This window comes from Mastigoproctus giganteus, chromosome 13 (genome assembly GCF_048544385.1).
Source record: "Mastigoproctus giganteus isolate SK-2022 chromosome 13, ASM4854438v1, whole genome shotgun sequence".
NCBI lineage: Eukaryota > Metazoa > Arthropoda > Arachnida > Uropygi > Thelyphonidae > Mastigoproctus > Mastigoproctus giganteus.
Genome location: NC_143587.1, coordinates 52,553,055 through 52,575,284, shown reverse-complemented (window position 1 = coordinate 52,575,284; position 22,230 = coordinate 52,553,055). Strand labels below are relative to the sequence as shown.

Sequence of the window (22,230 nt, the reverse complement as noted above, 5' to 3'; positions counted from 1 at the left end):
CCTCTGTATAAGGCAATGGTCAGGCCACGCCTTGAGTATTGCGTACAAGTCTGGAGACCTCATTTTAGGAAGGATGTAGATTTGCTTGAGCGTGTACAGAGAAGAGCAACACGATTGGTGAGGGGAATGAAGGGATTCTCTTACCAAGAGAGGCTTAAGTTCTGCAAATTGCAGTGGCTGGAGACTAGGCACCTGCGCGGTGATCTGATTGAGGTCTATAAGGCCTTGAATGGGTTGAGCACGCTGAATTCTGATGGGATCCTTCCACTTGTTCAGATTACGAACCTACGGGGACATAAGTTCAAATTAAGAAAGGACAGATGTAGAATAGATGTGTGGAAATTTGCCTTTAGCCAGCGGGTGGTTAATTGCTGGAACAAACTTCCATCTGTCGTTGTGGAAGTTGATAGGTTAAATAAATTTAAGGAGGAACTGGACAGGCATTTGGAGGGAATGGTGTGATGATTTTTTTTTTTTTTTTTTTTTTTTTGGCTGATGCTGCATAAGCTCCTACACTTGCTTTCTTGCATCATGTGCCACTACTACTACTACTACTACTACCCTTTTCTTGAAAAAAGTGTTCATTACTGACATTCCTCGAGATTCTGCAAATTCCACAAGTCTTTCACCAATTCCAAAATTGCCTATGGTTTCCCTTTCTGCGCTGTTTTGTCTCTTTCCAACCTTAACATTTAGTCCCCAATAATGGTGTAATGAGTTTTCTGTTCATCTAGAAGTCTCTCAATTTTGGTTTTCATTTCTTCAACCTCTTCATCATCGTGGCTCAATGTTGGTGCATATATCATTATAACCTTTAGTTTGTATCTCCTAGAAATCCTGAGTAGTAGTCTTGAAACCCTTGGTGATGTACTTTCGAATTCCAAAATGTTGTTTATTATATCTTTATGGACCAGAAAGCCAACTCCAACTTCTCTCTTTTCACTGTTTCCATTGGTGTACACCAGATTTCCACTTGATAAACGTATAAGTGATTCATTTCTTCTTGTTTCAGCCAAGCCAGTGATATTCCAATTAACATTTTCTAATTCCTTTTCCAGTTCTAATAGGGTGCCTCCGTAGCCAGGTGGGAAGGAGCAGCAGTGCGTAGCACACGCTTCTTGATTAGACCGGGGTTCGAGCCCGTCACCACCAAATACGGAGGATGCGGAAAGGTCAGGGAATAACCACCGCATATTCGCGGAGCAATATGGCCTTAGTTGCTAATGCTCCTAAAAACCAAAAAACAAAAACAAACAGTTCTAATATCCTATCTTCACCGATGAGCGACCTTACATTGTAACAGGCCAAGTTCAGTTTCCGTGCATGGCAGCCTGGTCATACCCAGAGATTCTTAGCACTCTCTGTTTCCACTCTGATCCTCTTGCTGCTATAAGAGGGGAAGTGAAAGCTGCTGGGGACTGAGGGCCATTTGTTTCATCATGTGCAGGAGGGTTTGGTCTTTTCCTCTTCATGTGGGCCATATTGGGGAATTAGCTTCACAACTGGGTTGGCATGATTGCAACACCAGAGTACCTGCCCACCCACCGACGATAGGCCAACAAGCCTTCAAACTGTGCTGTCTGGGTGGTGGTGTCCACTGAGCATAAGCAGCAATAGTCTATTAGAGAAGCATTACTTATTCGAGGTAGTGCAATACATGGTAACTCGTGAAGGTAGTCACAATATGAGATACAGTTCGATCGATGCATTTACACTACGATTGTAGTTTTTCTTTTATGAGCTATCTATGGTGTATTTACACCGATATTTTATAGTATATTTTAAGCTCATGTCATATTATGCTTTGTGCATTTATATTTTAATATAATTATAGTTGAATGTACCTAATTTAGCAAAAGATATTTGTGTTGGAGTATAGTCTGTGTAATTCAAATTACACAATAAAAATATGATGCACACCTAATAATGTTACTTAGAAAAAACTAATAAAACCAGTCACTTCATGAGTTATTATATTAATTTTTAGTATTATTGTATTAAATTACATTCAAAAACTGAAACTACATCTGAACTGCAAACCACTGAATTAACTGAAGACCCAGTCCACATTGCAGCCCATATTGCAACCCACAAGTAACCAACTAATTTCAATGCTGTATTTCTTAACTCTCTTTGGGATTGTCTTCAGGTTAACTAAGAGAATGTAAGATTAATGAAATAAAAATAGTACTAATTAAATTTATGAGAAATAATAATAAACAAAAACCAATAAATTAATTAAATAATTTAACAAGATAAGTTGGGAAACCATTAAAGAATGCTTAAGTAGGATAGTGATTAAACTACAAAGGCGTGAAGTAAACCACTTGAAAATGGTAAATTAATATGCTAAAACGTGCTTGAAATTTTTAGGTGATTTTTAATATAGTTGCTAATTCAGACATGATTTGAGAAAGATAAGTTGGATGATAAAAAATCACACCATCTGCCACATTACTATTGATAATTTATTCTGAACTAAACATGTTGAATAAGACAAGCTTTCTATTTGAAGCTGGATTGCACATATTTTTTAATACTTTGCAATTTAGAATTAAACACATCCTCGTTGACTGTCTAACTTGCAGAATCCACTAAATCTGTCACGTGTTCTCCAAAATGATGAGCTGCTTTGATAAAAGTGCATCCATCGATCTAATATGACTGTCTTGAACCATCTTTTGGAGTAAATATATTTTAAATACATCATATGCAGGCACAGTTTGGCCCAGAGGCCCTTGTGTCATTAATCTCACAACAACAGCTTATAACTTCAAACAGGCCTATGGGGCTGGGAATTTCCATACTATAATAATTAATGATAAACACCAGCCAAGAAATTGAACTGAAAATTTACTATAAAATGAAATAATATACAGTGAAATGTGATGAAAATAAAAACACTGATTAAATTATAGTTACAATATAATTTAAAATATAGTTAAAAGCAATAAAATTATCTAAAATAAACTGTGTTAAAAGCGATAAAACAATGAAACCTGGAGCTTTCGGAGAACTGCCGTCTCCTTCTTCAACAGCATACTACTAGTGCTAAGACACATCCTTAAGTAGCAGGTCCATGGCACTCATGCACGTGATCATCAGACACATGATCTACATTCTCCATGCGTGTATCGGAAACGGAAGTGGCTCGGGAGCGTGTCAAACAGAAACGGTCATCCCTTCTGAGGACAACTGCCTCAAACAGGGGGTGTAAACAGATCCCCCTGTCCCTATTAATAGTATTGTGACTGGATGAACCGATTCGCAAGCTCTCGAGCCACTTGCGTTCCCAAAATCCATGGGCGCGGTCAGTAATGACCACGTCTTCGGGGGAGATCCGATGCTGCTTTTCCCAGAAATGCTCTGCCACAGCAGACCTTGCATGGTTAGCAGTCTCGATAGCGGTCGTGTGTTCCCCCAGACGGTCCTTTAAACGTCGCCCCGTTTCCCCCACATAACACTCCTCACAATCCGGGCACTTAATCTCGTAGACCACATTGCTAGTATGGTCCTGGGCTATGGGATCTTTAACTTGGGATATCACTCAGATCTTCACTAAGCATTGATGATATTTGTAAAGGTGTTGAATTTTGTCTCGCAAGCACTACCATGGTGTTTCAAAAAGTTATGTATAAGCAGGTCCATGGCACGGCCATGGGTTCCCCCAACAGTGCCATTGTGGCCAATTTGGCAATGGAGGAACTGGAAACTAGGGTTTTTCATCAGTTGAATTTCCCCATGCGCGAGTGGAGGAGATATGTGGACGATACCTTCACTATTTTAAAAAAGGGAAAGGAAGATGAGGTGCTCAATTTACTCAACAGCTTTTCCACATTTATACAATTTACCTCAGAGGTGGAAGAAGCTGGGTCCCTCCCGTTTCTGGATGTCTTGGTGAGCAGAGATGGATCTAGATTAAAAACAACGATCTATAGAAAGCCTATGTGCCGTGGCCAATTTGCTCATTATAGCTCAGCACAGGCTTGTCATCATAAGAACAGTGTAGCCTGGGCATTGTTGAATAGGGTGGGGACCCACTGTAGTACCCCTGAAGAAAAGGAAATAGAAATTTGCAAAGTCACGGCAGACCTCAGGAAATGTGGATACCCCCAGAGGGTCTTGGACAAATATATTCATAGGGCTGAGTCCAATCGTAGGGAGTCGCCTGCCCCTGTGGCTACTGCATACATTCCTTACTATCCGGGCCTTTCAGAACGTATTGTACGGGCATTGCGGGAGTGCCAGACTCGCTGTGTGCAACTTCCGGGTCGGAGGTTGCACACAGTGATATCCCAAGTTAAAGATCCCGTAGCCCAGGACCATACTAGCAATGTGGTCTACGAGATTAAGTGCCCATATTGTGAGGAGTGTTATGTGGGGGAAACGGGGCGACGTTTAAAGGACCATCTGGGGGAACACACGACCGCTATCAAGACTGCTAACTATGCGAGGTCTGCTGTGGCAGAGCATTTCTGGGAAAAGCAGCATCGGATCTCCCCTGAAGACGTGGTCATTACTGACCGCGCCCATGGATTTTGGGAACGCAAGTGGCTCGAGAGCTTGCGAATCGGTTCATCCAGTCACAATACTATTAATAGGGACAGGGGGATCTGTTTACACCCCCTGTTTGAGGCAGTTGTCCTCAGAAGGGATGACTGTTTCTGTTTGACACGCTCCCGAGCCACTTCCGTTTCCGATACACGCATGGAGAATGCAGATCATGTGTCTGATGATCACGTGCATGAGTGCCATGGACCTGCTACTTAAGGATGTGTCTTAGCACTAGTAGTATGCTGTTGAAGAAGGAGACGGCAGTTCTCCGAAAGCTCCAGGTTTCATTGTTTTATCGCTTTTAACACAGTTTATTTTAGATAATTTTATTGCTTTTAACTATATTTTAAATTATATTGTAACTATAATTTAATCAGTGTTTTTATTTTCATCACATTTCACTGTATATTATTTCATTTTATAGTAAATTTTCAGTTCAATTTCTTGGCTGGTGTTTATCATTAATTATTATAGAACAGCTTATAATATTATTGAAATTTACTGTCATAACACAATAGTAACCAAATATAGAACTTGATAATAAAAGTGATTATTTGATCATGTAATTTCATTATTTAAATTTAATTAATTTAATATCATAAACTCAGTTCCTCCCCGAAGACCTTTCAAATGATGTCTTCATAAATGCAAAATTGAGGGCAAGATCATAGCCATACATGTTTTCAGAATGGCTTTAATGATATAATGAATTTTGAGATAATTGTTGTTTTCAAATATATTTTATAGAACTGATTATTTATTTTTAGCATGTATTTTATTACATTAAATTATTAGATAAGTTAATAATCTAATAATTTAATATTAATAAATTATTAATCTTTGAGAATATTTTTTCTTAAATTTTCTCTTTTATGTGGACGATTTGTTTTTTAGGTAAATTGCATCAGTACAGAATTTACACCTAAAAAACATGGAGGTGAAAAAGGTGTGCCATTTCGGATTCAGATTGAAACCTTTAATCATGGAGATGAAAATTTAGAAAGGTTACATATGGCATCATGTCAAGTAAAAGTTTTCAAAGTAAATCAATAAGATAATATAATGACATTTTTCATTCTTTCTTTCTTTTTTTTTTTATTTTTTTATATGCTTATTTTGATATTTGTTTTTAACAAATATTAAAACTTTTAGAATAATTTTGATTTACAAATGCTTTCAAGTGATTGCTGTAGTAACTTACTCATGTAACTTACCCAACTTTTCACTTCTGGAAGAAGATTGGTTACATGATAAAAATTAATGAGATTTTGTATTCCAAATGTGCTGAAACAACAATTTAGTGTCAAACAAGTTTTTCTGTTAACAGCAACTACCATTCTACTAATGGGAAAGAATTGATGTTCAGTTTCCACTACTGCTTTAATAAAAAAAATTTTTTCAAGCCATTTTGTAATTTTAATGTTAAATTTGAATAATTAAACCATGTGAATTGTTATCAAGAATTTTGTTGTGTACAAACTATTACAGTAAGTAAATTAAACACCCACACAATATCACTGCTTTATTGATGAAGTTTCTGGATTCTACTTTAAATTCTTTCATCAGATCTAATCAGGGAAGATTGAAAGCGGGCTAGTCTAGCTTTCAATTATCCCTCCCTCTGAATTTTGCTTAATGAATAGCTTCTCGTGGGAAGCTGGGTTATTGCAGAAGAAAGTAATGCATGATGTGGAGGATGTTAATTCTGCCTATATTTTTTTTTAATGTAAATCCATTGCCATGTAGATTACTAAATCAGTCTACACAGCCCACTGGCCTAGTAACCATGTTACTGTAGTGACTTTCTAAGCTGCTGTAGTGACAAGACCTTAAATCATGACTGATATTACTTCCCAAGCCGCCAGTGACAATGGTTCTGACACCATGGCCTCCTTTCCTCCTTCCCAGATACTACAGCACACTTGGCCACCAAGAAGAGGCAGCTTCCAGATGACCTATAGCTGCCAGTTAAAAAATTCTTTCTGTGTGCATGAACCTCTTGCTCTTGCCTAGATTATGCACCTGAGGGGGGCTGTTGTTGTTTTTGGTTTTTAGGAGCATTAGCAACTAAGGCCATATTGCTCCAGTATATGCAGTGGTCATTCCTTAACCTTTCCGCATCCTCCGTATTTGGTGGTGACGGGCTCGAACCCCGGTCTAATCAAGAAGCGTGTGCTACGCACTGCTGCTCCTTCCCACCTGGCTACGGAGGCGCCTCCTGAGGGGGGGCATAAATTCAAATTGGGGGAAAGACAGTTGTTGAATAGATGTGTAGAAATTTGCCTTCAGCCAGCAGGTGGTTGATTGCTGGAACAAACTTCATCTGTCATTGTGGAAGTAGATAGATTAAATAAATTTAAGGCAGAACTAGACAAACTTTTGGAGTGAATGGATGGATGAAATGGGAAGGGGTGTTTTTTTTTTTTTTTTTGGCTGATACTATATAAGCGTGCTTTCTTGCATCATATGCTTCTATAATGCTAACACAGTTTTCCATGTTAATGTTTTAAGGAAAAATGTTTAGAAGAAGAGGAGATAGTTTCCTGTAATGTTTTGTCAAGTTTGTTAAAGTAAAATTATTATACTGTTACAACACAGTGTAATGTGCTTTTTTTCTTGGATTATTTGTTCCAACATTCAAGATCATATCCTTCAACTCCCTTTTATTAAATCAAAGATATGTAACATCTGCTTGCAAAAAAAAAAAAAAAAAAAAAAAAGTTTAACTCTCTAGTTTTATATTTTATGTACTTCTTCCAAATATTTATCTAATACCTCTTTAAATCTATATAAACCACCAGACTCTACAGGATAGATGGTAAGTCCTCTGTGACAGTATATTGGTGTTACCACTTAGCACTTTTAGAGCAGTCTGGGTTTGAATCCTGTTGGATACAGGGAGAATTCTTGAAGATTCTGTATTTGGATCTGTAGTTAACCCTCTCAGCTGGACGAAGTAGACCTGCACCTGGCATTATATGGTCTTAGATGCTAATGAACTATATAAATAATAACAGCAGTAACAACTGGGTGGTAACTTGTTCTTGTTCCAATAACTGATTGCCCTTTGGTTAACTGATTACCCTATCCATGTGAGACCCCTGGTAGCAAGTTGTGATGGGTATATTTTATGGTGTCTTTATGTACAATAAAGATTAATTAAAAGCAAATTACATCCACTCTGCAGTTATCCGCCCTTAATTTGGATTTATGTTCCAATCATTTTATGCTGGTGAATATTCCCTGTTTCCTTCTCTCTCTTAAAATCTACTACACTCTTTGTTAATGGTAAATCTTGTTATTTTACTCCATTTTTAAAAATGGCTACTCTAGCACTATGTGAATTGTTTTCAAATATTTGGTCAAGAAAAAATTATGGAAAAGGTTTATTGAGTAACATTTTTTGGATTTATTAATTAACAGATTTTGCTTTGTTAATACAGCTATCCCTTAATCCTCTAGCACAATAGCACTTAAACCTTTATTAATCATCAAACCTGGAGCTAAAAATGCTTTATTTGCAGCACACCTGAAGAGTGAAGATGGACTTTTTCCTAATCAAGCAGCATAGCTTGAATAAGCTGGCAATATGCTAAAGTGTTGGACGTGCAGTTTGGAGATGACTGTACTAGCAAGTGCTCTTTTTACATTTTGTACACCAAAAACAGAAAATTTTAACCGTATCCCCGTCCGTTGGGGTACGTACCAGCCCCAACTGGGTTCAGCAAGTTAATTCTATAATTTTTACTCTAATTACAGAGCTGAAACTCGCTATAGTTGGAGCCAGAACTGTTTTCTTGAATTTTCCCACTTAAATTTTCAAAACCTTCTATTGAATTTCACGCAAATGACAAAAATGTGACATCAAGTATGCAATTTTTTAGGCCTTTTCAATTAATTTTTTTACCCCCGCCCTAACCAGCCTAGAGCTTATGAAACCCGACACTTGATTCGTTTCTTGGTGTAAAGCGCGCGAATTTCTTTTTACGGAGAGGAGCAGTTCTGATAAACAACTCCGCGTGAATACGAGCAAAGCGTGGGAAGTATATATCACGTCACCAGTACAGCTACATCGAGACGGTAAGGGAGAAGTGTAAATAAACAAAAGACGAAAAGGAGCTACTGTTTTTGACATAAGAAGCAATAAAGCCATATGGTACCAATAACAGTTTATGGAAGGTGAACAGATCATATATCCTATCTTCAACGTGTATTTGCTCCTACGAACAGAAGATCAAGGAAATTCATCTGTTGGAAATGGGAAAAACTGGTGTAAAACTGATAACACTGCAATGCGCATTTGATAAAAAAAAAAAAAAAAAAGTTTGCTTTATTGTAATTGTTTTTAGTAAACAATATCAGAACAGCAGTTTCCTGGGTTTGATCTTCTAACCAAATTTCGAGAAAATATTTCTATTTATAGCTGCGTTATAAACTTCGAAACTGGTGCATCAAAAGAAAGGAAAAAAAATCATCCGCTATGAATTTCTTTCTTTCTTGAAATGTGTATTGTTCACATAACTGCAGTATTTGTAACAATACAAAGCTAACAGATTACAACTAACGGCTGCTCAAAAAGTATCGTTAGAAGATATTTGCTTGTTACGCTTTGATGTCGCTTTGATGTCATCGCAAAGGGAGAAATTCTGTTTTAGTACAGAAGCCGAATAAATTCACTATCCACGGTCATAATGCTGTTCTGAACTGCAATAAACAAATAAACTCCGCTGACAAATAGACTTACTCCCCATCACTTTTATTGTTTTACTGTGGTTTTTGGCAGATGAGTCGGTGACTGCTAAATGCAGTGCGGTTTCTTGTATTCTCTCTCTCTCTCTCTCCTCTCTCTCTATTTCGGGATCTCTGACCGTGTGGTCATCACGTAATATAAACAGAAAATTTGTTTGTCGGAATGCTGCCCATCGATTATCAACTCTTTTACCGACCTTCTAATGTATGTTGTGTTCAAATAATCCACTTTGCGAAATTCGAAAGTGCTACATCAATTAGGAGCAAAAACGGTTTCCCCCAACATAATGAATTACTTTATAGGTATAATAATGATTTTACTGACTTGAAGAAAGTGTCCACAATAAAACAATTGTACAAGGCGAAAACATGCGGTCACTCAAAGGATAAGCAATACAGCGATGTTTGAAATTTATAATGCAGTTCACTAGCTAATATTTCCAGAGGAATTATTCTGGATTTTTTTATCAAATGAGCACCAGACCAAAATCGGACTAATTAGTACTTCCGCATCCTAGGATGAACTGACTAATTAGAACTCCAGCATCTGTGATGAAACATCATGCACACCGATATCGTTTGCTACAGCAATAATATAAAGAAACGAAGCAAAATATTGTAACAGAGCTATAATGCAAAATAATGTTAGAAAGTAAAAATGCAAAATATTGTTCTCTAAAACAATTGCAGTTTCGGCATCCTAGGATGAAGCTGACTTAGAGCTGCAATGCTGTTTTTTTTTTTTTTTATTATTATTATTTATTTTCTTTATTTATTTTTTGTTTTTGTATGGGCGGCTCCTAGAACAAAAGTTCATCTCGGCCTCGTTGCCCTGTTCAGTTTTTACGCATTGTCAGGGTAAGGCCAGTGTGTGTTGTGAAAAAAAAAAAAAAAAATCATCCCACTTAGGAATATCCCATGTTGGATGAAGACAGATGAAAAGGAAGGCAAGAGAGAGAGAAAAAAATTTTTCATCCCGCACGGGAGAAAGTGACAGGAAAGAAAAACTGTTTGTGAGCTTATGTGTGTGTTCTGTATTGTGATGTTGTATTTGGGCATTCTGGCTACCTGGAAGCAGTGATCACCTGGACGACTGCCTCCAGGTACTCGTCCCTAGCAGGAGGGCAAGATCTCCCCTACTAACTGCACGCCCTCCTCCCTGGGGAACTACTAGTAGTAATAGTAGTGGCATGTGATGCAAGAAAGCAAGTGTATGAGCTTATGCAGCATCAGCCAAAAAAAAAAAGTTTCCCAGGGAGGAAAGAAAAACTTGTATAAGATGAAGAGAGGGAAGGAGAAAAGAGGAGAAGCACTATCCCAGCCCAGGGAAGCCCCAATCCAGGATGGATTGCTAGAACAACACAAGAAAAAAAAAAATAATAATAATATAATAAAATAAAATAAATAAATAATAATAAATAAAATAAATGAAAGTTAGCACTCTGGACGTTTGACAATCTCTTGGCCTTCTCCCCACCAAAAGGGTATTTTTTATTTCTTTCTCTCTCTCTCTCTCTCTCTCTCCAGGGTCGGACTAGAAAGGGTGGACTCCCTCCCCTAAGGAGTTTTTTTCCCTCAAGTGAAAGAAGGGAATTGGAAATTTCATGAAAATGAACCCTATTTTTCTTCATTCGGTGAACGGCTACTCTGTCAGTGCAAGAGAAGTGAAATTACATTTGCAGCTCAGAATGTAATTCAAACATTGAAACACATGACATTTTATGGTGAATTTTTCGGGCGTTGTGTGATAACGAAAATTCAATTTTTCTCTGGAAATTTTTTGATGATATCAAATGCATATCAAGGAAATATTGAAGTATTCAATAACAATTACTTACAATTTCCCAATCCCTCACTACGAGTAATGGATTGTTCTCACAATCTGTTACTAGCTGCGCATTTTTTTTTTTTTTTTTTTTTTTTTTTTTTCATTTGTACACCAGGTGAGATGCATGTGAAGTTCCTTCGATATCAGTTTTCGAAGTTTATAACGCAGCTATGAATAGAAATATTTTCTTGAAATTTCGTAAGAAGATCAAATATACATCCATGAAACTGCTGTTCCGATTTAGTCCTCTAGAAACAATTACAATAAAGCAAACTTTTTTTTTTTATGAAATGCGCATTGTAGTGATCAGTTTTACGACAGTTTTTTTCTTTCCATTTCCAGTATAGCTTCCAGTAGATGAATTTCCTTGATTTTTTTTAGTAGATAATACATATTGAAGAAAGGAAATGCAATATTTTAGTTTTTCAAAACCAGTTCGTTGCAATTCTTTTGTACAACAATTACGAAAAGCAATAAAGCTACTGTTGTGAGTGAGCCATGCAAATTAGTGTTCGCAAGTAATGATGCTCAACTGTTTGTTTTCCACGAAAGTTGTTTACAGTTTCATTTTCTCCTTGGATCACCTTGGTAACGTTAATGACGTAAGCTTGACCAGTCAATTATCTCTCTGCGTGCGTTGATTCGTTTTAGCCAGAGGCGCCGAGCTGACGCGCGAATTTTTGAACTAATTAAGTAACGCGTTTTATTTTCAAAGCTTGGATCTTGTTTTGCCGACATCAAAATTTAATAAATTGAAATGTGATCGTACATTTTTGCTGTTTTAGATGAATTAATAGTTTTTGCTGAGCGCTAAAGGTAGGAAATCAAAGAATATACTTCTGTTTATGTATATTGAGAGTTTCAATTTGGAAAATTGAGTAGAAATTATGAAAATTATTAGTTTTCTTCGGGGGGAGCAACTTTCGAGTTAGGGTTAAAAATTAGACAAAAACAGGGCGGACTTTGACCGGGTTAAATTAGAATTAGAATTATGTCCATATGAATTTTAGTTTTCCTCAAATATGATATTTGCTTTCAATCTGTATCATTAATTAATTTTTAATTAGAGAAGTGTAGCCGTTAAAAAAAAAATGTCGATTTTCCTTGAAGCTTCTGCTTCAATTTCAGTTTTGCTCTCTTCACACTGCTGAATATTATTAGTAAGGTAATCTGCAAAATAATATTTTTTTCAGTAATAAGAATGCTGTTATTAAAGATATTAACTGTTCTTTTTATCCAATATAGTGCCAGAATAAAAAATAATATTATAAAGAGCACCATTTCAAATTGTTTTTTTGTCATCCCAAAAAAAGCTAGAGAATTAATAAACTTCTGTTTTCAGTAGTTGAGAGTCAGTTCATCATTTGAATTGAATTGCAATTAACTGTATTAGTAAAACAAAGCTAGTCCTCTGTGATGGTATAGCAGCTTTGCTGTATTGAAAAACTTTGGGTTCAAATTCTGAATCTAGATTTGCAACAAATTGATTGTGCAGCAATTTTATTATTAGTATTAATATTAATAAAGCAAAATGGTGCAAGGAAGTGAACTTATTCTTTATCAGCCAAGAAGGGAAGAAAGAAACCCAAGTCAATCTCAGTTTGCCCATTTCTAAAAAGTAATGACCCAATACAGCTTCGAACCTTGTCAGACTCTCTGCATCAACTACCTTGGTGGGGCATCTTATTCCAGTGAACAACAACAACATGCTATCCAGCAGTGAACTTCATGAGATCTCATTTTATATTTGTGTCCTCATTCCATCTGCCAGTGTGAAAATATCTCCCTCTCATCCATTTCTGCTTATTCCTCTAAGGGCCTCTATTAGGTCACCCCTGAGGTGTCTAGTCTCCAGGCTCTGTAGCCCATATTTTCTAAGACATACATTGTAAGGACAACCCTTAGCACTTTCAACCAATCTAGTTGCCCTTTGAACCCTCTCAAGAAGTTTATGTCTTGTTTTTATTTTTTATGCAAGGACATACCTGGACCTGAATACTGCATTCCAAATGAGGTCTCACCATTTTATAAAGAGAAATAATAACATCCTCTCTGCTGGCCAAAGGTTCTATTGATCATTGATCCCTAAGCCTTCCTATCTGCCCGCTTACATTATAAGGAAACATATCTGCAACCACTTTTAATTCCATGTCTGTATGTCACCTCTGAATTTTCTTTAGTCAAGAAAAAATTATGGAAAAGGTTTATTAAACCTCACATTTAGTGGGATTAATTTTATTTGCCATCTTTTAGACTATACATGTAGTCAGGCCATTCCGAAGCAGTATAATCTAGTCCTGATTATTAGCTTTCCTATTTACCTTGTTGACTTGGTGCATTATGGCCTAAGCTACCAATGTGCTATTATATACAAAATCAAATCAAATCCTACTTACCTTTAAATCATGCAAAAAGGTGATGGCTTTCCTTGTATAACTTCAATAGTATTACAGAGAAAAATCAGATACAAAGGAGTCCCCAACACTGAACCCTGAGGGCTCCTGCTTGTAATATTTGTCTACTCTGAAGAATGCCCATTAACTATTACCTTCTGTTTCCTTTAACTTAGCCAGGCCCTGATCCACTTGATGATCTTCCCAGTAATCCCAGAACACCACTATGTACAGTAGCCTCTCTTGGGGAGCCCCCCGAGTGCCAAGCGATATTAGTGACCACAGTGCCTTTTCAGTGATTATCTGGTACGCTTTACTGTAAATACTTTTCTCGTGAGTTTCACAAGTCCGTTAACTCTTGAATATCAGAATTAAATAGACCTATTCAAATAATGTAACCTAGAAAGGAAAGCACCTTTCTTTAACCCCCTTTTTTATTTTTAGTTCATACTAACCATCTCTTCGCTTGGGTCACTAGGTGGCACTGCTCTTGCCTCCACGTGGCAGGGCTGGTAACCTGGGAGGAAAAGACAATCTCACAGGGCCAAAAAGAGCACTACATCATGAGTAAACCAAACTCTGATTTATCTGGGCTGCCAGACACATCCCAGACATTCAAAAAGAAAGACAGTTCCAATGCAGGAACTGCCAAACGTCAGAAAACCGAGACAGAGACCTATCCTAGTCTAACTTTCTTAATTATCCACTCAACTGGTGAAAACGCAGTTGGGAAGCTCTCACCAGTTAGAGTCCAAAAGGAATTAGAAAGTAGAGCAGGATCTCCCAAGTCTGTAAAAGTATGAGGTCAGGAGACATTCTCATTGAGACCTCTAACGCTAAACATTCAGAGCGACTTTTGAACATTAAACTCTTTGCCGGACTACCAGTCACTGTGACACCCCACAGATCACTGAACACCTCTAAAGGAGTGATCTCAGACTGGGATTTACTAGATGTGTCCAAAGAGGAGGTACTAGAAGAACTTAAAGAACAAGGAGTTATTCAAGTAAAGAGAATCTCCACCAGAAAAGATAGTAATCTGACCCCGACACGTAATCTGATCTTGACGTTTAACACACCACATCGTCCAACATCCATTAAGGCCGGATATCTGGCATGCAATGTCAGACCATTTATTCCTAACCCGCTCAGGTTTTTCCGATGTTAGAAGTACGGACATTCCCAGACAGCTTGCCGGGGAACCCATACTTGTTCAAAATGCAGGTCAATAGAACACGACTGCGAAGCCTGTACTGTCGCTCAACCAATATGCTCAAATTGTAAAAAATACCACCCTGCCTATTCTAGAACATGTGAACTCTGGAAAAGTGAAAAACTTATTCAGAAATATAAAGCAAACATAATGTTTCCTATCAAGAAGCAAAGCAAATCATCTCACCTCCAACCCACCCAAACAGGCCAACACATGCCCAAATAACCAAAAAATACCAGACAACAGCAATGCAAACTGAATTATCAGTACTGCCAAAAGAATCTTTCTCAAATTACTTTAAAACTCTGTACAGTGCAACTCAAACTCAAGCAATCAATACACCAATATCTATTCCACGTGAAAAACTCCACTCCCCAGACCAAGAATGCAAAGAAAAACAAATCAATACTCCCAGACATCAAGAGGAAATGGATATTGATGAAAAATCTGCAGATGATGGTGTTCTAGAAATTTTTTGTCGAGGAAGACATGGACACAGAAAAGCCTTTCTTTCCAAAAAAAGATAAAAACAAGAATGAAAAACAGAGAACTTCAACAACACAAAAACGTTCTGAAAGTCCAACAAGAAACTAATAATGAACACAATAATTCAGTGGAATTGTGGTTTCCATGCCAATATTGATGATCTGTACCATCTCACCTCTAAATACACACCAGTATGTCTCTGCCTTCAAGAGACATATTTAAAACCTCAAGATACACCAAAACTGTCTCAGTATAATATCTTTAGAAAAGACAGGACCCACCAAAATATTGCACATGGTGGTGTAGCTGTTTTAGTGAACCCGCATGTTCCTACCAAGCAGGTCTTACTGAATTCTCCACTTGAGGCAGTAGCCATCTGTATAGCTGCTGACATCCATATTACAATTTGCTCCTTGTACATTCCACCTAGTTATAGCTTTCAACAAAATGATCTTGATAAACTCATAGCCCAACTCCCGACACCTTTCCTCATTCTGGGAAAGGTTTCGGGAGTCGGTTTTAAATGGGCATCACACGCTATGGGGCAACAACACCATTGATCGAAGAAGAAAAGTAATTGAAAAATGTTTAGACGATAACCTTCTCCTTCTAAATGATGGGTCACCTACATATATTCACCTTTCTTCCGGAACAAATACAAAGGGTACTAGGAAAGTTTTGCAATACAGCTTTGTTTATTTAATTTTTTCAAAGTAATTTCCTCTACATTCAATACACCTCTCCATCCTCCGAAACCAATCTTTAAACCAGTTCTGCCAAGTTTCACTAGGGAGTAAAGCACACTCGTTGTCCCAAGCCCGTAGAAGGTCCTCATCACTGGAAAACCGCCTCCCTTTTAGCTTCATTTTCACATGCGGGAACAGTGCAAAGTTGCAGGGAGCAAGGTCTGGACTGTAGGGAGGGTGCTCGAGAAGTTTCAGTCCTGTCGTGGTCAAATATTCGGTGCAGGCTTTGGTGCGGTGAGCTGGAGCATTTTCGTGATGGAGGTACCAGGTGTCCATTCTTGACTTTGGCCGCAGGTTCTTCATAGATCCAATGACTTTAGGCAGGCATTGTTCAGTATACCACTTAGCTGTGACTGTCTTCTGCGTGTCCAAAACGACACGTTCCACAATTCCACTCGATTTGAAAAATACAGCTATCATTTTCTTCTTTACAGATCGGGATTTTCTGACAATTACGGGTGTGTCGTCATCATCAAAGACCCAAACTTTGTTTTGAGCCTTGGTCGGCAGATCGTAATAGTACAGCCAAGTCTCGTCACCTGTCACGATGTTGTTCACATACCGAGATTGTCCCTTATCAAACTTTTTTAACATCTCCCGGCACCAAGTCACACATCGTGTCATCTGCTCTTCAGTCAGTTGATGCGGCACCCAGAGAGAACAAAGTTTCTTCACGTGCAAATGATCTTGCAGAATCGAACGAATTGCTGGTGCATTTAGGCCCAAAGTATCCTCTATCTGTTGGTAGGTCACTCGCCTGTTTTCGTCAAGCATTTTCCTCACAGCAGTAACGTTTTCCTCCGTAACTGACATTCGTGGCCTTCCCGGCCTCTCAGAATCCTCCAGAGTGAAATTTCCCCTTTGGAATTCTCTATACCACCTGAATATCATTGTACGATGTGGACAATCATCATCTAGTGCAAGAGTCATTTCTTCTAAGCACTGGTCTATGGTTAAACCACGCACGAAATTATACCGCAAAACTGTCCTTATCTCATTTCGTGACCACGATGCCATCGCAAGAACTTTACACTCTCACTACTAATGAATAACTGAGCCCATCGACTTGGCGCGGCGGCTACTATGCACGTATGAACATGTCTCAACATGCAGCAACAAGCAGCTTCCTGTGATTCATTGTTGCGTCATATTGCAAAACTTTCCTAGTACCCTTTGTACTGCAATTGACTTGTCTATCTGTACAGCAGCCCTATATCCTACCCTAAAATGGACAATAAATAATGATCCACTGCACAATGATCATTTTCCCATACAAATCGAATTACTAAACAAGCCCTCTTATCATCCTACTAAAATTCCGCAGTGGCTCACTGATAAAACAGATTGGCAGATATATAAAAAACTAGCTAAATTTGATATGGAATTAATCCGAGAATCACCAACTGATGAAGCCATTGAACGTGTCACAAAAACAATACTACATGCAGCAGAAAAACCATACCAAAATCCTCTTCAAAATTGCCGATACACCCAAAAATCTGGTGAAGTGACGAATGTTGTGCAGCTAAAAAAGAGCAAAGTAAAGCCTGGAATATATTTTGCCGCAGTCCAACATCAGCTAATCTTATCCATTTTAAACGTGCAAGAGCAAAGTATGTTAGACGCTGTAATAAAAAGTCAGCTTGTATTCGCTGTACTTTGACCATCAATCAAGAAACTCCTACACATAAAATTTTGAAAATAATTTAAAAATTAGTGGTAAATATCAGACAACTCCTGTGCCTATCATGGAATGGAGGGGACAGAACTTTTCTGACCCTGCTCAAATTGCAAATATCATAGGGGAAACGTTTGCCAAAACATCAGCAACAGAAAGTTACACCCCAACCTTCAGAAGATTTAAAACAAAGAAAAACAAAAATTAAACTTTTCATCAAAAGGGAATGAACAATATAACCTACCTTTTACTGTCCATGAACTGCGTAGAGCTCTGTCAACAACTAGACACAGCGCGGTAGGACAAGATAATATTCACAATTCGATGATACATGAACTAAATTCTGAATCATTACAGTCACTTCTTGATCTGTTCAATAGGCTTTACCTAGAGGATACATTCCCTAAAAAATGGCATCGTGCTGCAATCCTTGCATTCCTTAAACCAGGTAGAGATCCAAAAAACCCCACTTGCTATAGACCCATTGCCTTGACCAGTTGCCTCTGCAAAATTCTTGAAAAGATGGTAAACCATCGACTGATATGGTACCTAGAAAATTTTAATATCATACATGCTGCACAATTTGGTATCCGACAAAACAGATCAACACTAGATATTCTAGTATGACTTGAGAACTCCATCCGAAATGCATTCCTTAGATCGGAACATCATGTCATGGTATGCTTTGATATCAGTAAGGTTTACAATTCCACGTGGAAGTATGGATATTCCGCAAATTATATCAACATGAACTTCTGGGTCATCTCCCAATTTTAGATTCAAAACTTCATTATCCCAAATATTCTTGCAAGAAGAAGGAGTTTCCAAGGCTATGTACTCAGTGCTACACAAATTTTTATAATTGCAATTAACACCATTGCCGAACAACTTCCAAACACTATTGATACAGCACTGTTTGTAGATGACCTTAGTATTTAATGTCATGCAAAAAATATGAATACTGTTAAGAGACAATTACAAGTGGCAATAAATAAGATCAGTTTATGGACACAAATTTAATGACTTTCAACTTTTGCCCCCAAAAAACATGCATCCAGTTTTGTCGCCAGCGTAAACTTCACCCGCATCCGGAACTACAACTGAATGGCCAACCAATAGCAGTTCATCCCAGCATACGGTTCTTAGGAATCGCATTAGACCATAAACTTACCTTTTTAGAGCATATTAAAAAACTAAGAACTTCTTGTCAGCAGAAGCTAAATATCATCCGGATTCTCTCAGCAACTAAATGGGGAGCTGATCGAGTTACCTTGTTACGATTATACAGTGCCTTAATAAGATCAAAGCTTGACTATGGAGCACCAGTGTATAGCTCTGCAAGACCTAGTGTCCTTCGCTGGCTTGACCCTATCCATCATAGTGCAATACACATTACCATAGGTGCATATCACACGTCTCCAATACATAGTCTATATGCAGAAGCATATGAACCCCCTCTCTCTATCAGAAGACAACTTATATTACGCTATGCATATAAAATTAGATAGATACATTTCACTCATCAGCACGACATGTTATACCGAAACCGCCCTTCTGCTAACTGTCGATTAGGTATGCGAATAAAATATCTTTCAGAAGAACTTAATCTGTCTTTAAATAATGTTGCAAATACCCTTCCAATTTCCTGTGCTCCTTGGGACATTACTTCACCCTTTGTGTGATTTATCTCTCCATCAATGGAATAAATCTATATTACATAAAGAAAATTTCTTACAACTTTATCATGCAGTAGTGGATCAGTTCCCCAACTTCGTTGTTGTGCATACAGATGGATCGATGAATGAGGCCTATGTTGGAATTGCCGCAGTTTTTCCAAACATTACTTTGGCCTATGAATTGCCATATGAGTTCAGTATATTTTCTGCCAAAACGAATGGCAATTCAGATTGCACTGAAGCATATCGAGTCCTCTGATGTTGTAAATAGAATAATTTTTACAGATTCTTTAAGTGCAGTTCAAGCCCTGAAAAACACCATGAATATCACCCACCCAGTCTTAAAGGAAGTAACCTTCTCTTTGCATACTTTATCCGAACTTGGAAAAAGCATACACATCTGCTGGGTCCCTGGACATATGGGAATCCCAGGAAATGAATTAGCTGACAATGCTGCAAAATCGGCCGTCTTACCACTTGATGACAACTGGAAAGTCCCATATCAAGACTATATATCAATAATCCAGACAAAATGCACGTACCATTGGCCATTATCATGGAAAAATCAATGTAACAATAAGCTCCGAAGTATTAAGCCAAACTTTGAGCGATAGCTTTCAAGTTTCAGCTCAATTCGACAACAGGAGGTAATATTGGCATGCCTACGAATAGGTCACTCATCATCATCATCATCAGCCATTTTCAATCCACTGCAGGATGAAGGCCTCTCCAGCAACTTTCCAGTTCCTTCTGTTTTGAGCACTGGCCATCCATTTACTACTCAAAAACTCATGAATTTCATCTATCCATCTCCGCCTTTGTCTTCCAGGTTTTCTTCTAGCTCCTCTTGGGTACCATTCTGTTATTTTCTTAGTCCATCTGTCATCATGTCTTTGAGCTATGTGTCCTGCCCAAGACCATTTTAGTTCTTTAGTTTTGATAAGAATGTCCTTTACTTGAGTTTGCTGCCTAATCCATGTGTTTCTCTTCTTATCTAACAGTCTGATTCCCAATATAATTCGTTCCATTCTTCGCTGTGTAGTTCTTAGCTTCTCTTCCATTCTTTTGGTGAGTGCCCAAGTTTCACTTCCATAAGTCATGGTGGGGAGTATACATTGATTCATTATTTTACGTTTCAGACAAACTGGGATATTGCTCTTCAGTATGTGACTATATTTCCTGAATGCTATCCATCCAAAATTTATTCTTCTCTTGAGTTCCAGCCATTTATCATTATTACAACTAATAACTTGTCCCAGATAAGTATATGACTCCACCTTTTCAATTACTGCTCCTTCAATCATTATTTCCCTTTCCGTGGCATACTTGTTCATCATTACTTTTGTTTTAGCCATATTCATCTTTAGTCCAAAATCCTTACTAACTGTGCATAACTGATTAAGATTTTCCTCTAATTCTTTGGGATCGTGGCTTATGACCACAATGTCATCTGCAAATTGTAAATGGTTTAGGTACTCCCCGTTCACATTGACTCCTTTCTGCGACCAGTCTAATCTTCTGAAAGCTTCCTCAAGGGCAGCAGTAAACAGCTTCTGAGATATTGTGTCTCCTTGTCGAATTCCTTTCTCAATTTTAAATTTCCTACTGTCTTTGTCTAGTGTAATAAAGGAGGTAGCACTCTCATATATTTTCTTCAAAATCATAATATATGGGGTATCTATGCCTTGTCTTTGCAGTGCCTGAAACATTGCCTTCTGCTGTATGGAGTCAAATGCCTTTTCATAATCCACAAATGCCAGGCATAATGGTGTTTTATATTCATTTGCTTTCTCCATTAGCTGTGATATTACGTGAAGGTGATCCATAGTTGAGAATCCTGTCCTAAAGCCAGCTTGCTCTTTTGGTTGATTCTCATCAAGTATTCTTTCTAATCTGTTAGTAATGACCCGTGTGAACAATTTGTAGATGTGGGATAACAAGCTAATTGGTCTATAATTTCCAATTTCTGATTTATCTCCTTTCTTATGCAGCAAAACTATGACTGCATTATTCCACTGCTTAGACGTCACACCTTTTCTAATGCACTTTGTGAAGAGCCTTGTCAGTTTTTGTGTTATGTCTCTTCCTCCCAATTTTAACAACTCTACAGTAACTTCATCTTCCCCCGGGGCTTTCTGATTCTTCATTTTCTTCAATGCATGTTCTACCTCATCAGGAAGAATATCGGGTATGTCGTGTGTGTTGCTACTTTGCAATCCATCTTCCCCACTGCTGGCATCATTCCGCTGCTCCTTGTATAATTCTCTATAGTAGTCATATCCTTGTTGATTGCCCAAAATATGCAAGAGAACACCAGAATCTCTTCACTCCAGCCACAACAGAAGACCCTCTTTCACTTACTTCACTTTTAGGCAATAAAACAAATGTCTCAAGCATTTTTACCTTTCTCAAAATGATTAATGTATACTGCCTCCTTTAACTTGTTAAAAAACTAACTTGCTGGTACTAATTTTTGCAATTTTCGCTATCTGACAGGAAATAGCATAAATTCTTACCATATGTATGGTGCACTATGGCAATAGTTGCCGATGCACCTAAGAAATCTCTAAATCAACCAACCTCTCTTGGGAAACCAAATAAAAAGGTTTACTAAAATCTAGATATACAGTATCAAAATTGTTTCCAGCATCTAAATGCTTTATGACCTGGTCATAGTAATTAACCTTATTTATTATGTAAGACTTTCTCTTCACAAAGCATGCTGCAATCTTTTTTAGGAATTCATTTGTATTAAGATGTTTCTGTATTTCATCCTTAATCACTAATTCTGTTATCTTATGTGCTACTGAGTCAGACTTGCCATTTATAGGGACTCATTTCTAGCTTGGTTCCTCCCTTATGAGCACTTCTCCAGTCCAAAGGAATCACCCGTGGGTTTGGCAATGA

General features: G+C 37.8%; 1 protein-coding gene across 3 annotated transcripts in view; it reads left to right on the top strand.

Moving 5' to 3' along the window:
- Positions 1-22,230, top strand: part of LOC150076054 (transcription factor CP2-like protein 1) — a 274,831-nt gene that overhangs the window by 155,799 nt on the left and 96,802 nt on the right. For all 3 annotated transcript variants that reach the window (XM_090387036.1, XM_090387034.1, XM_090387035.1), the window contains exon 9: positions 5,449-5,595. In XM_090387036.1, the coding sequence (XP_090243162.1) occupies positions 5,449-5,595 (147 nt within the window). The remainder of the gene's footprint in view (positions 1-5,448; positions 5,596-22,230) is intronic.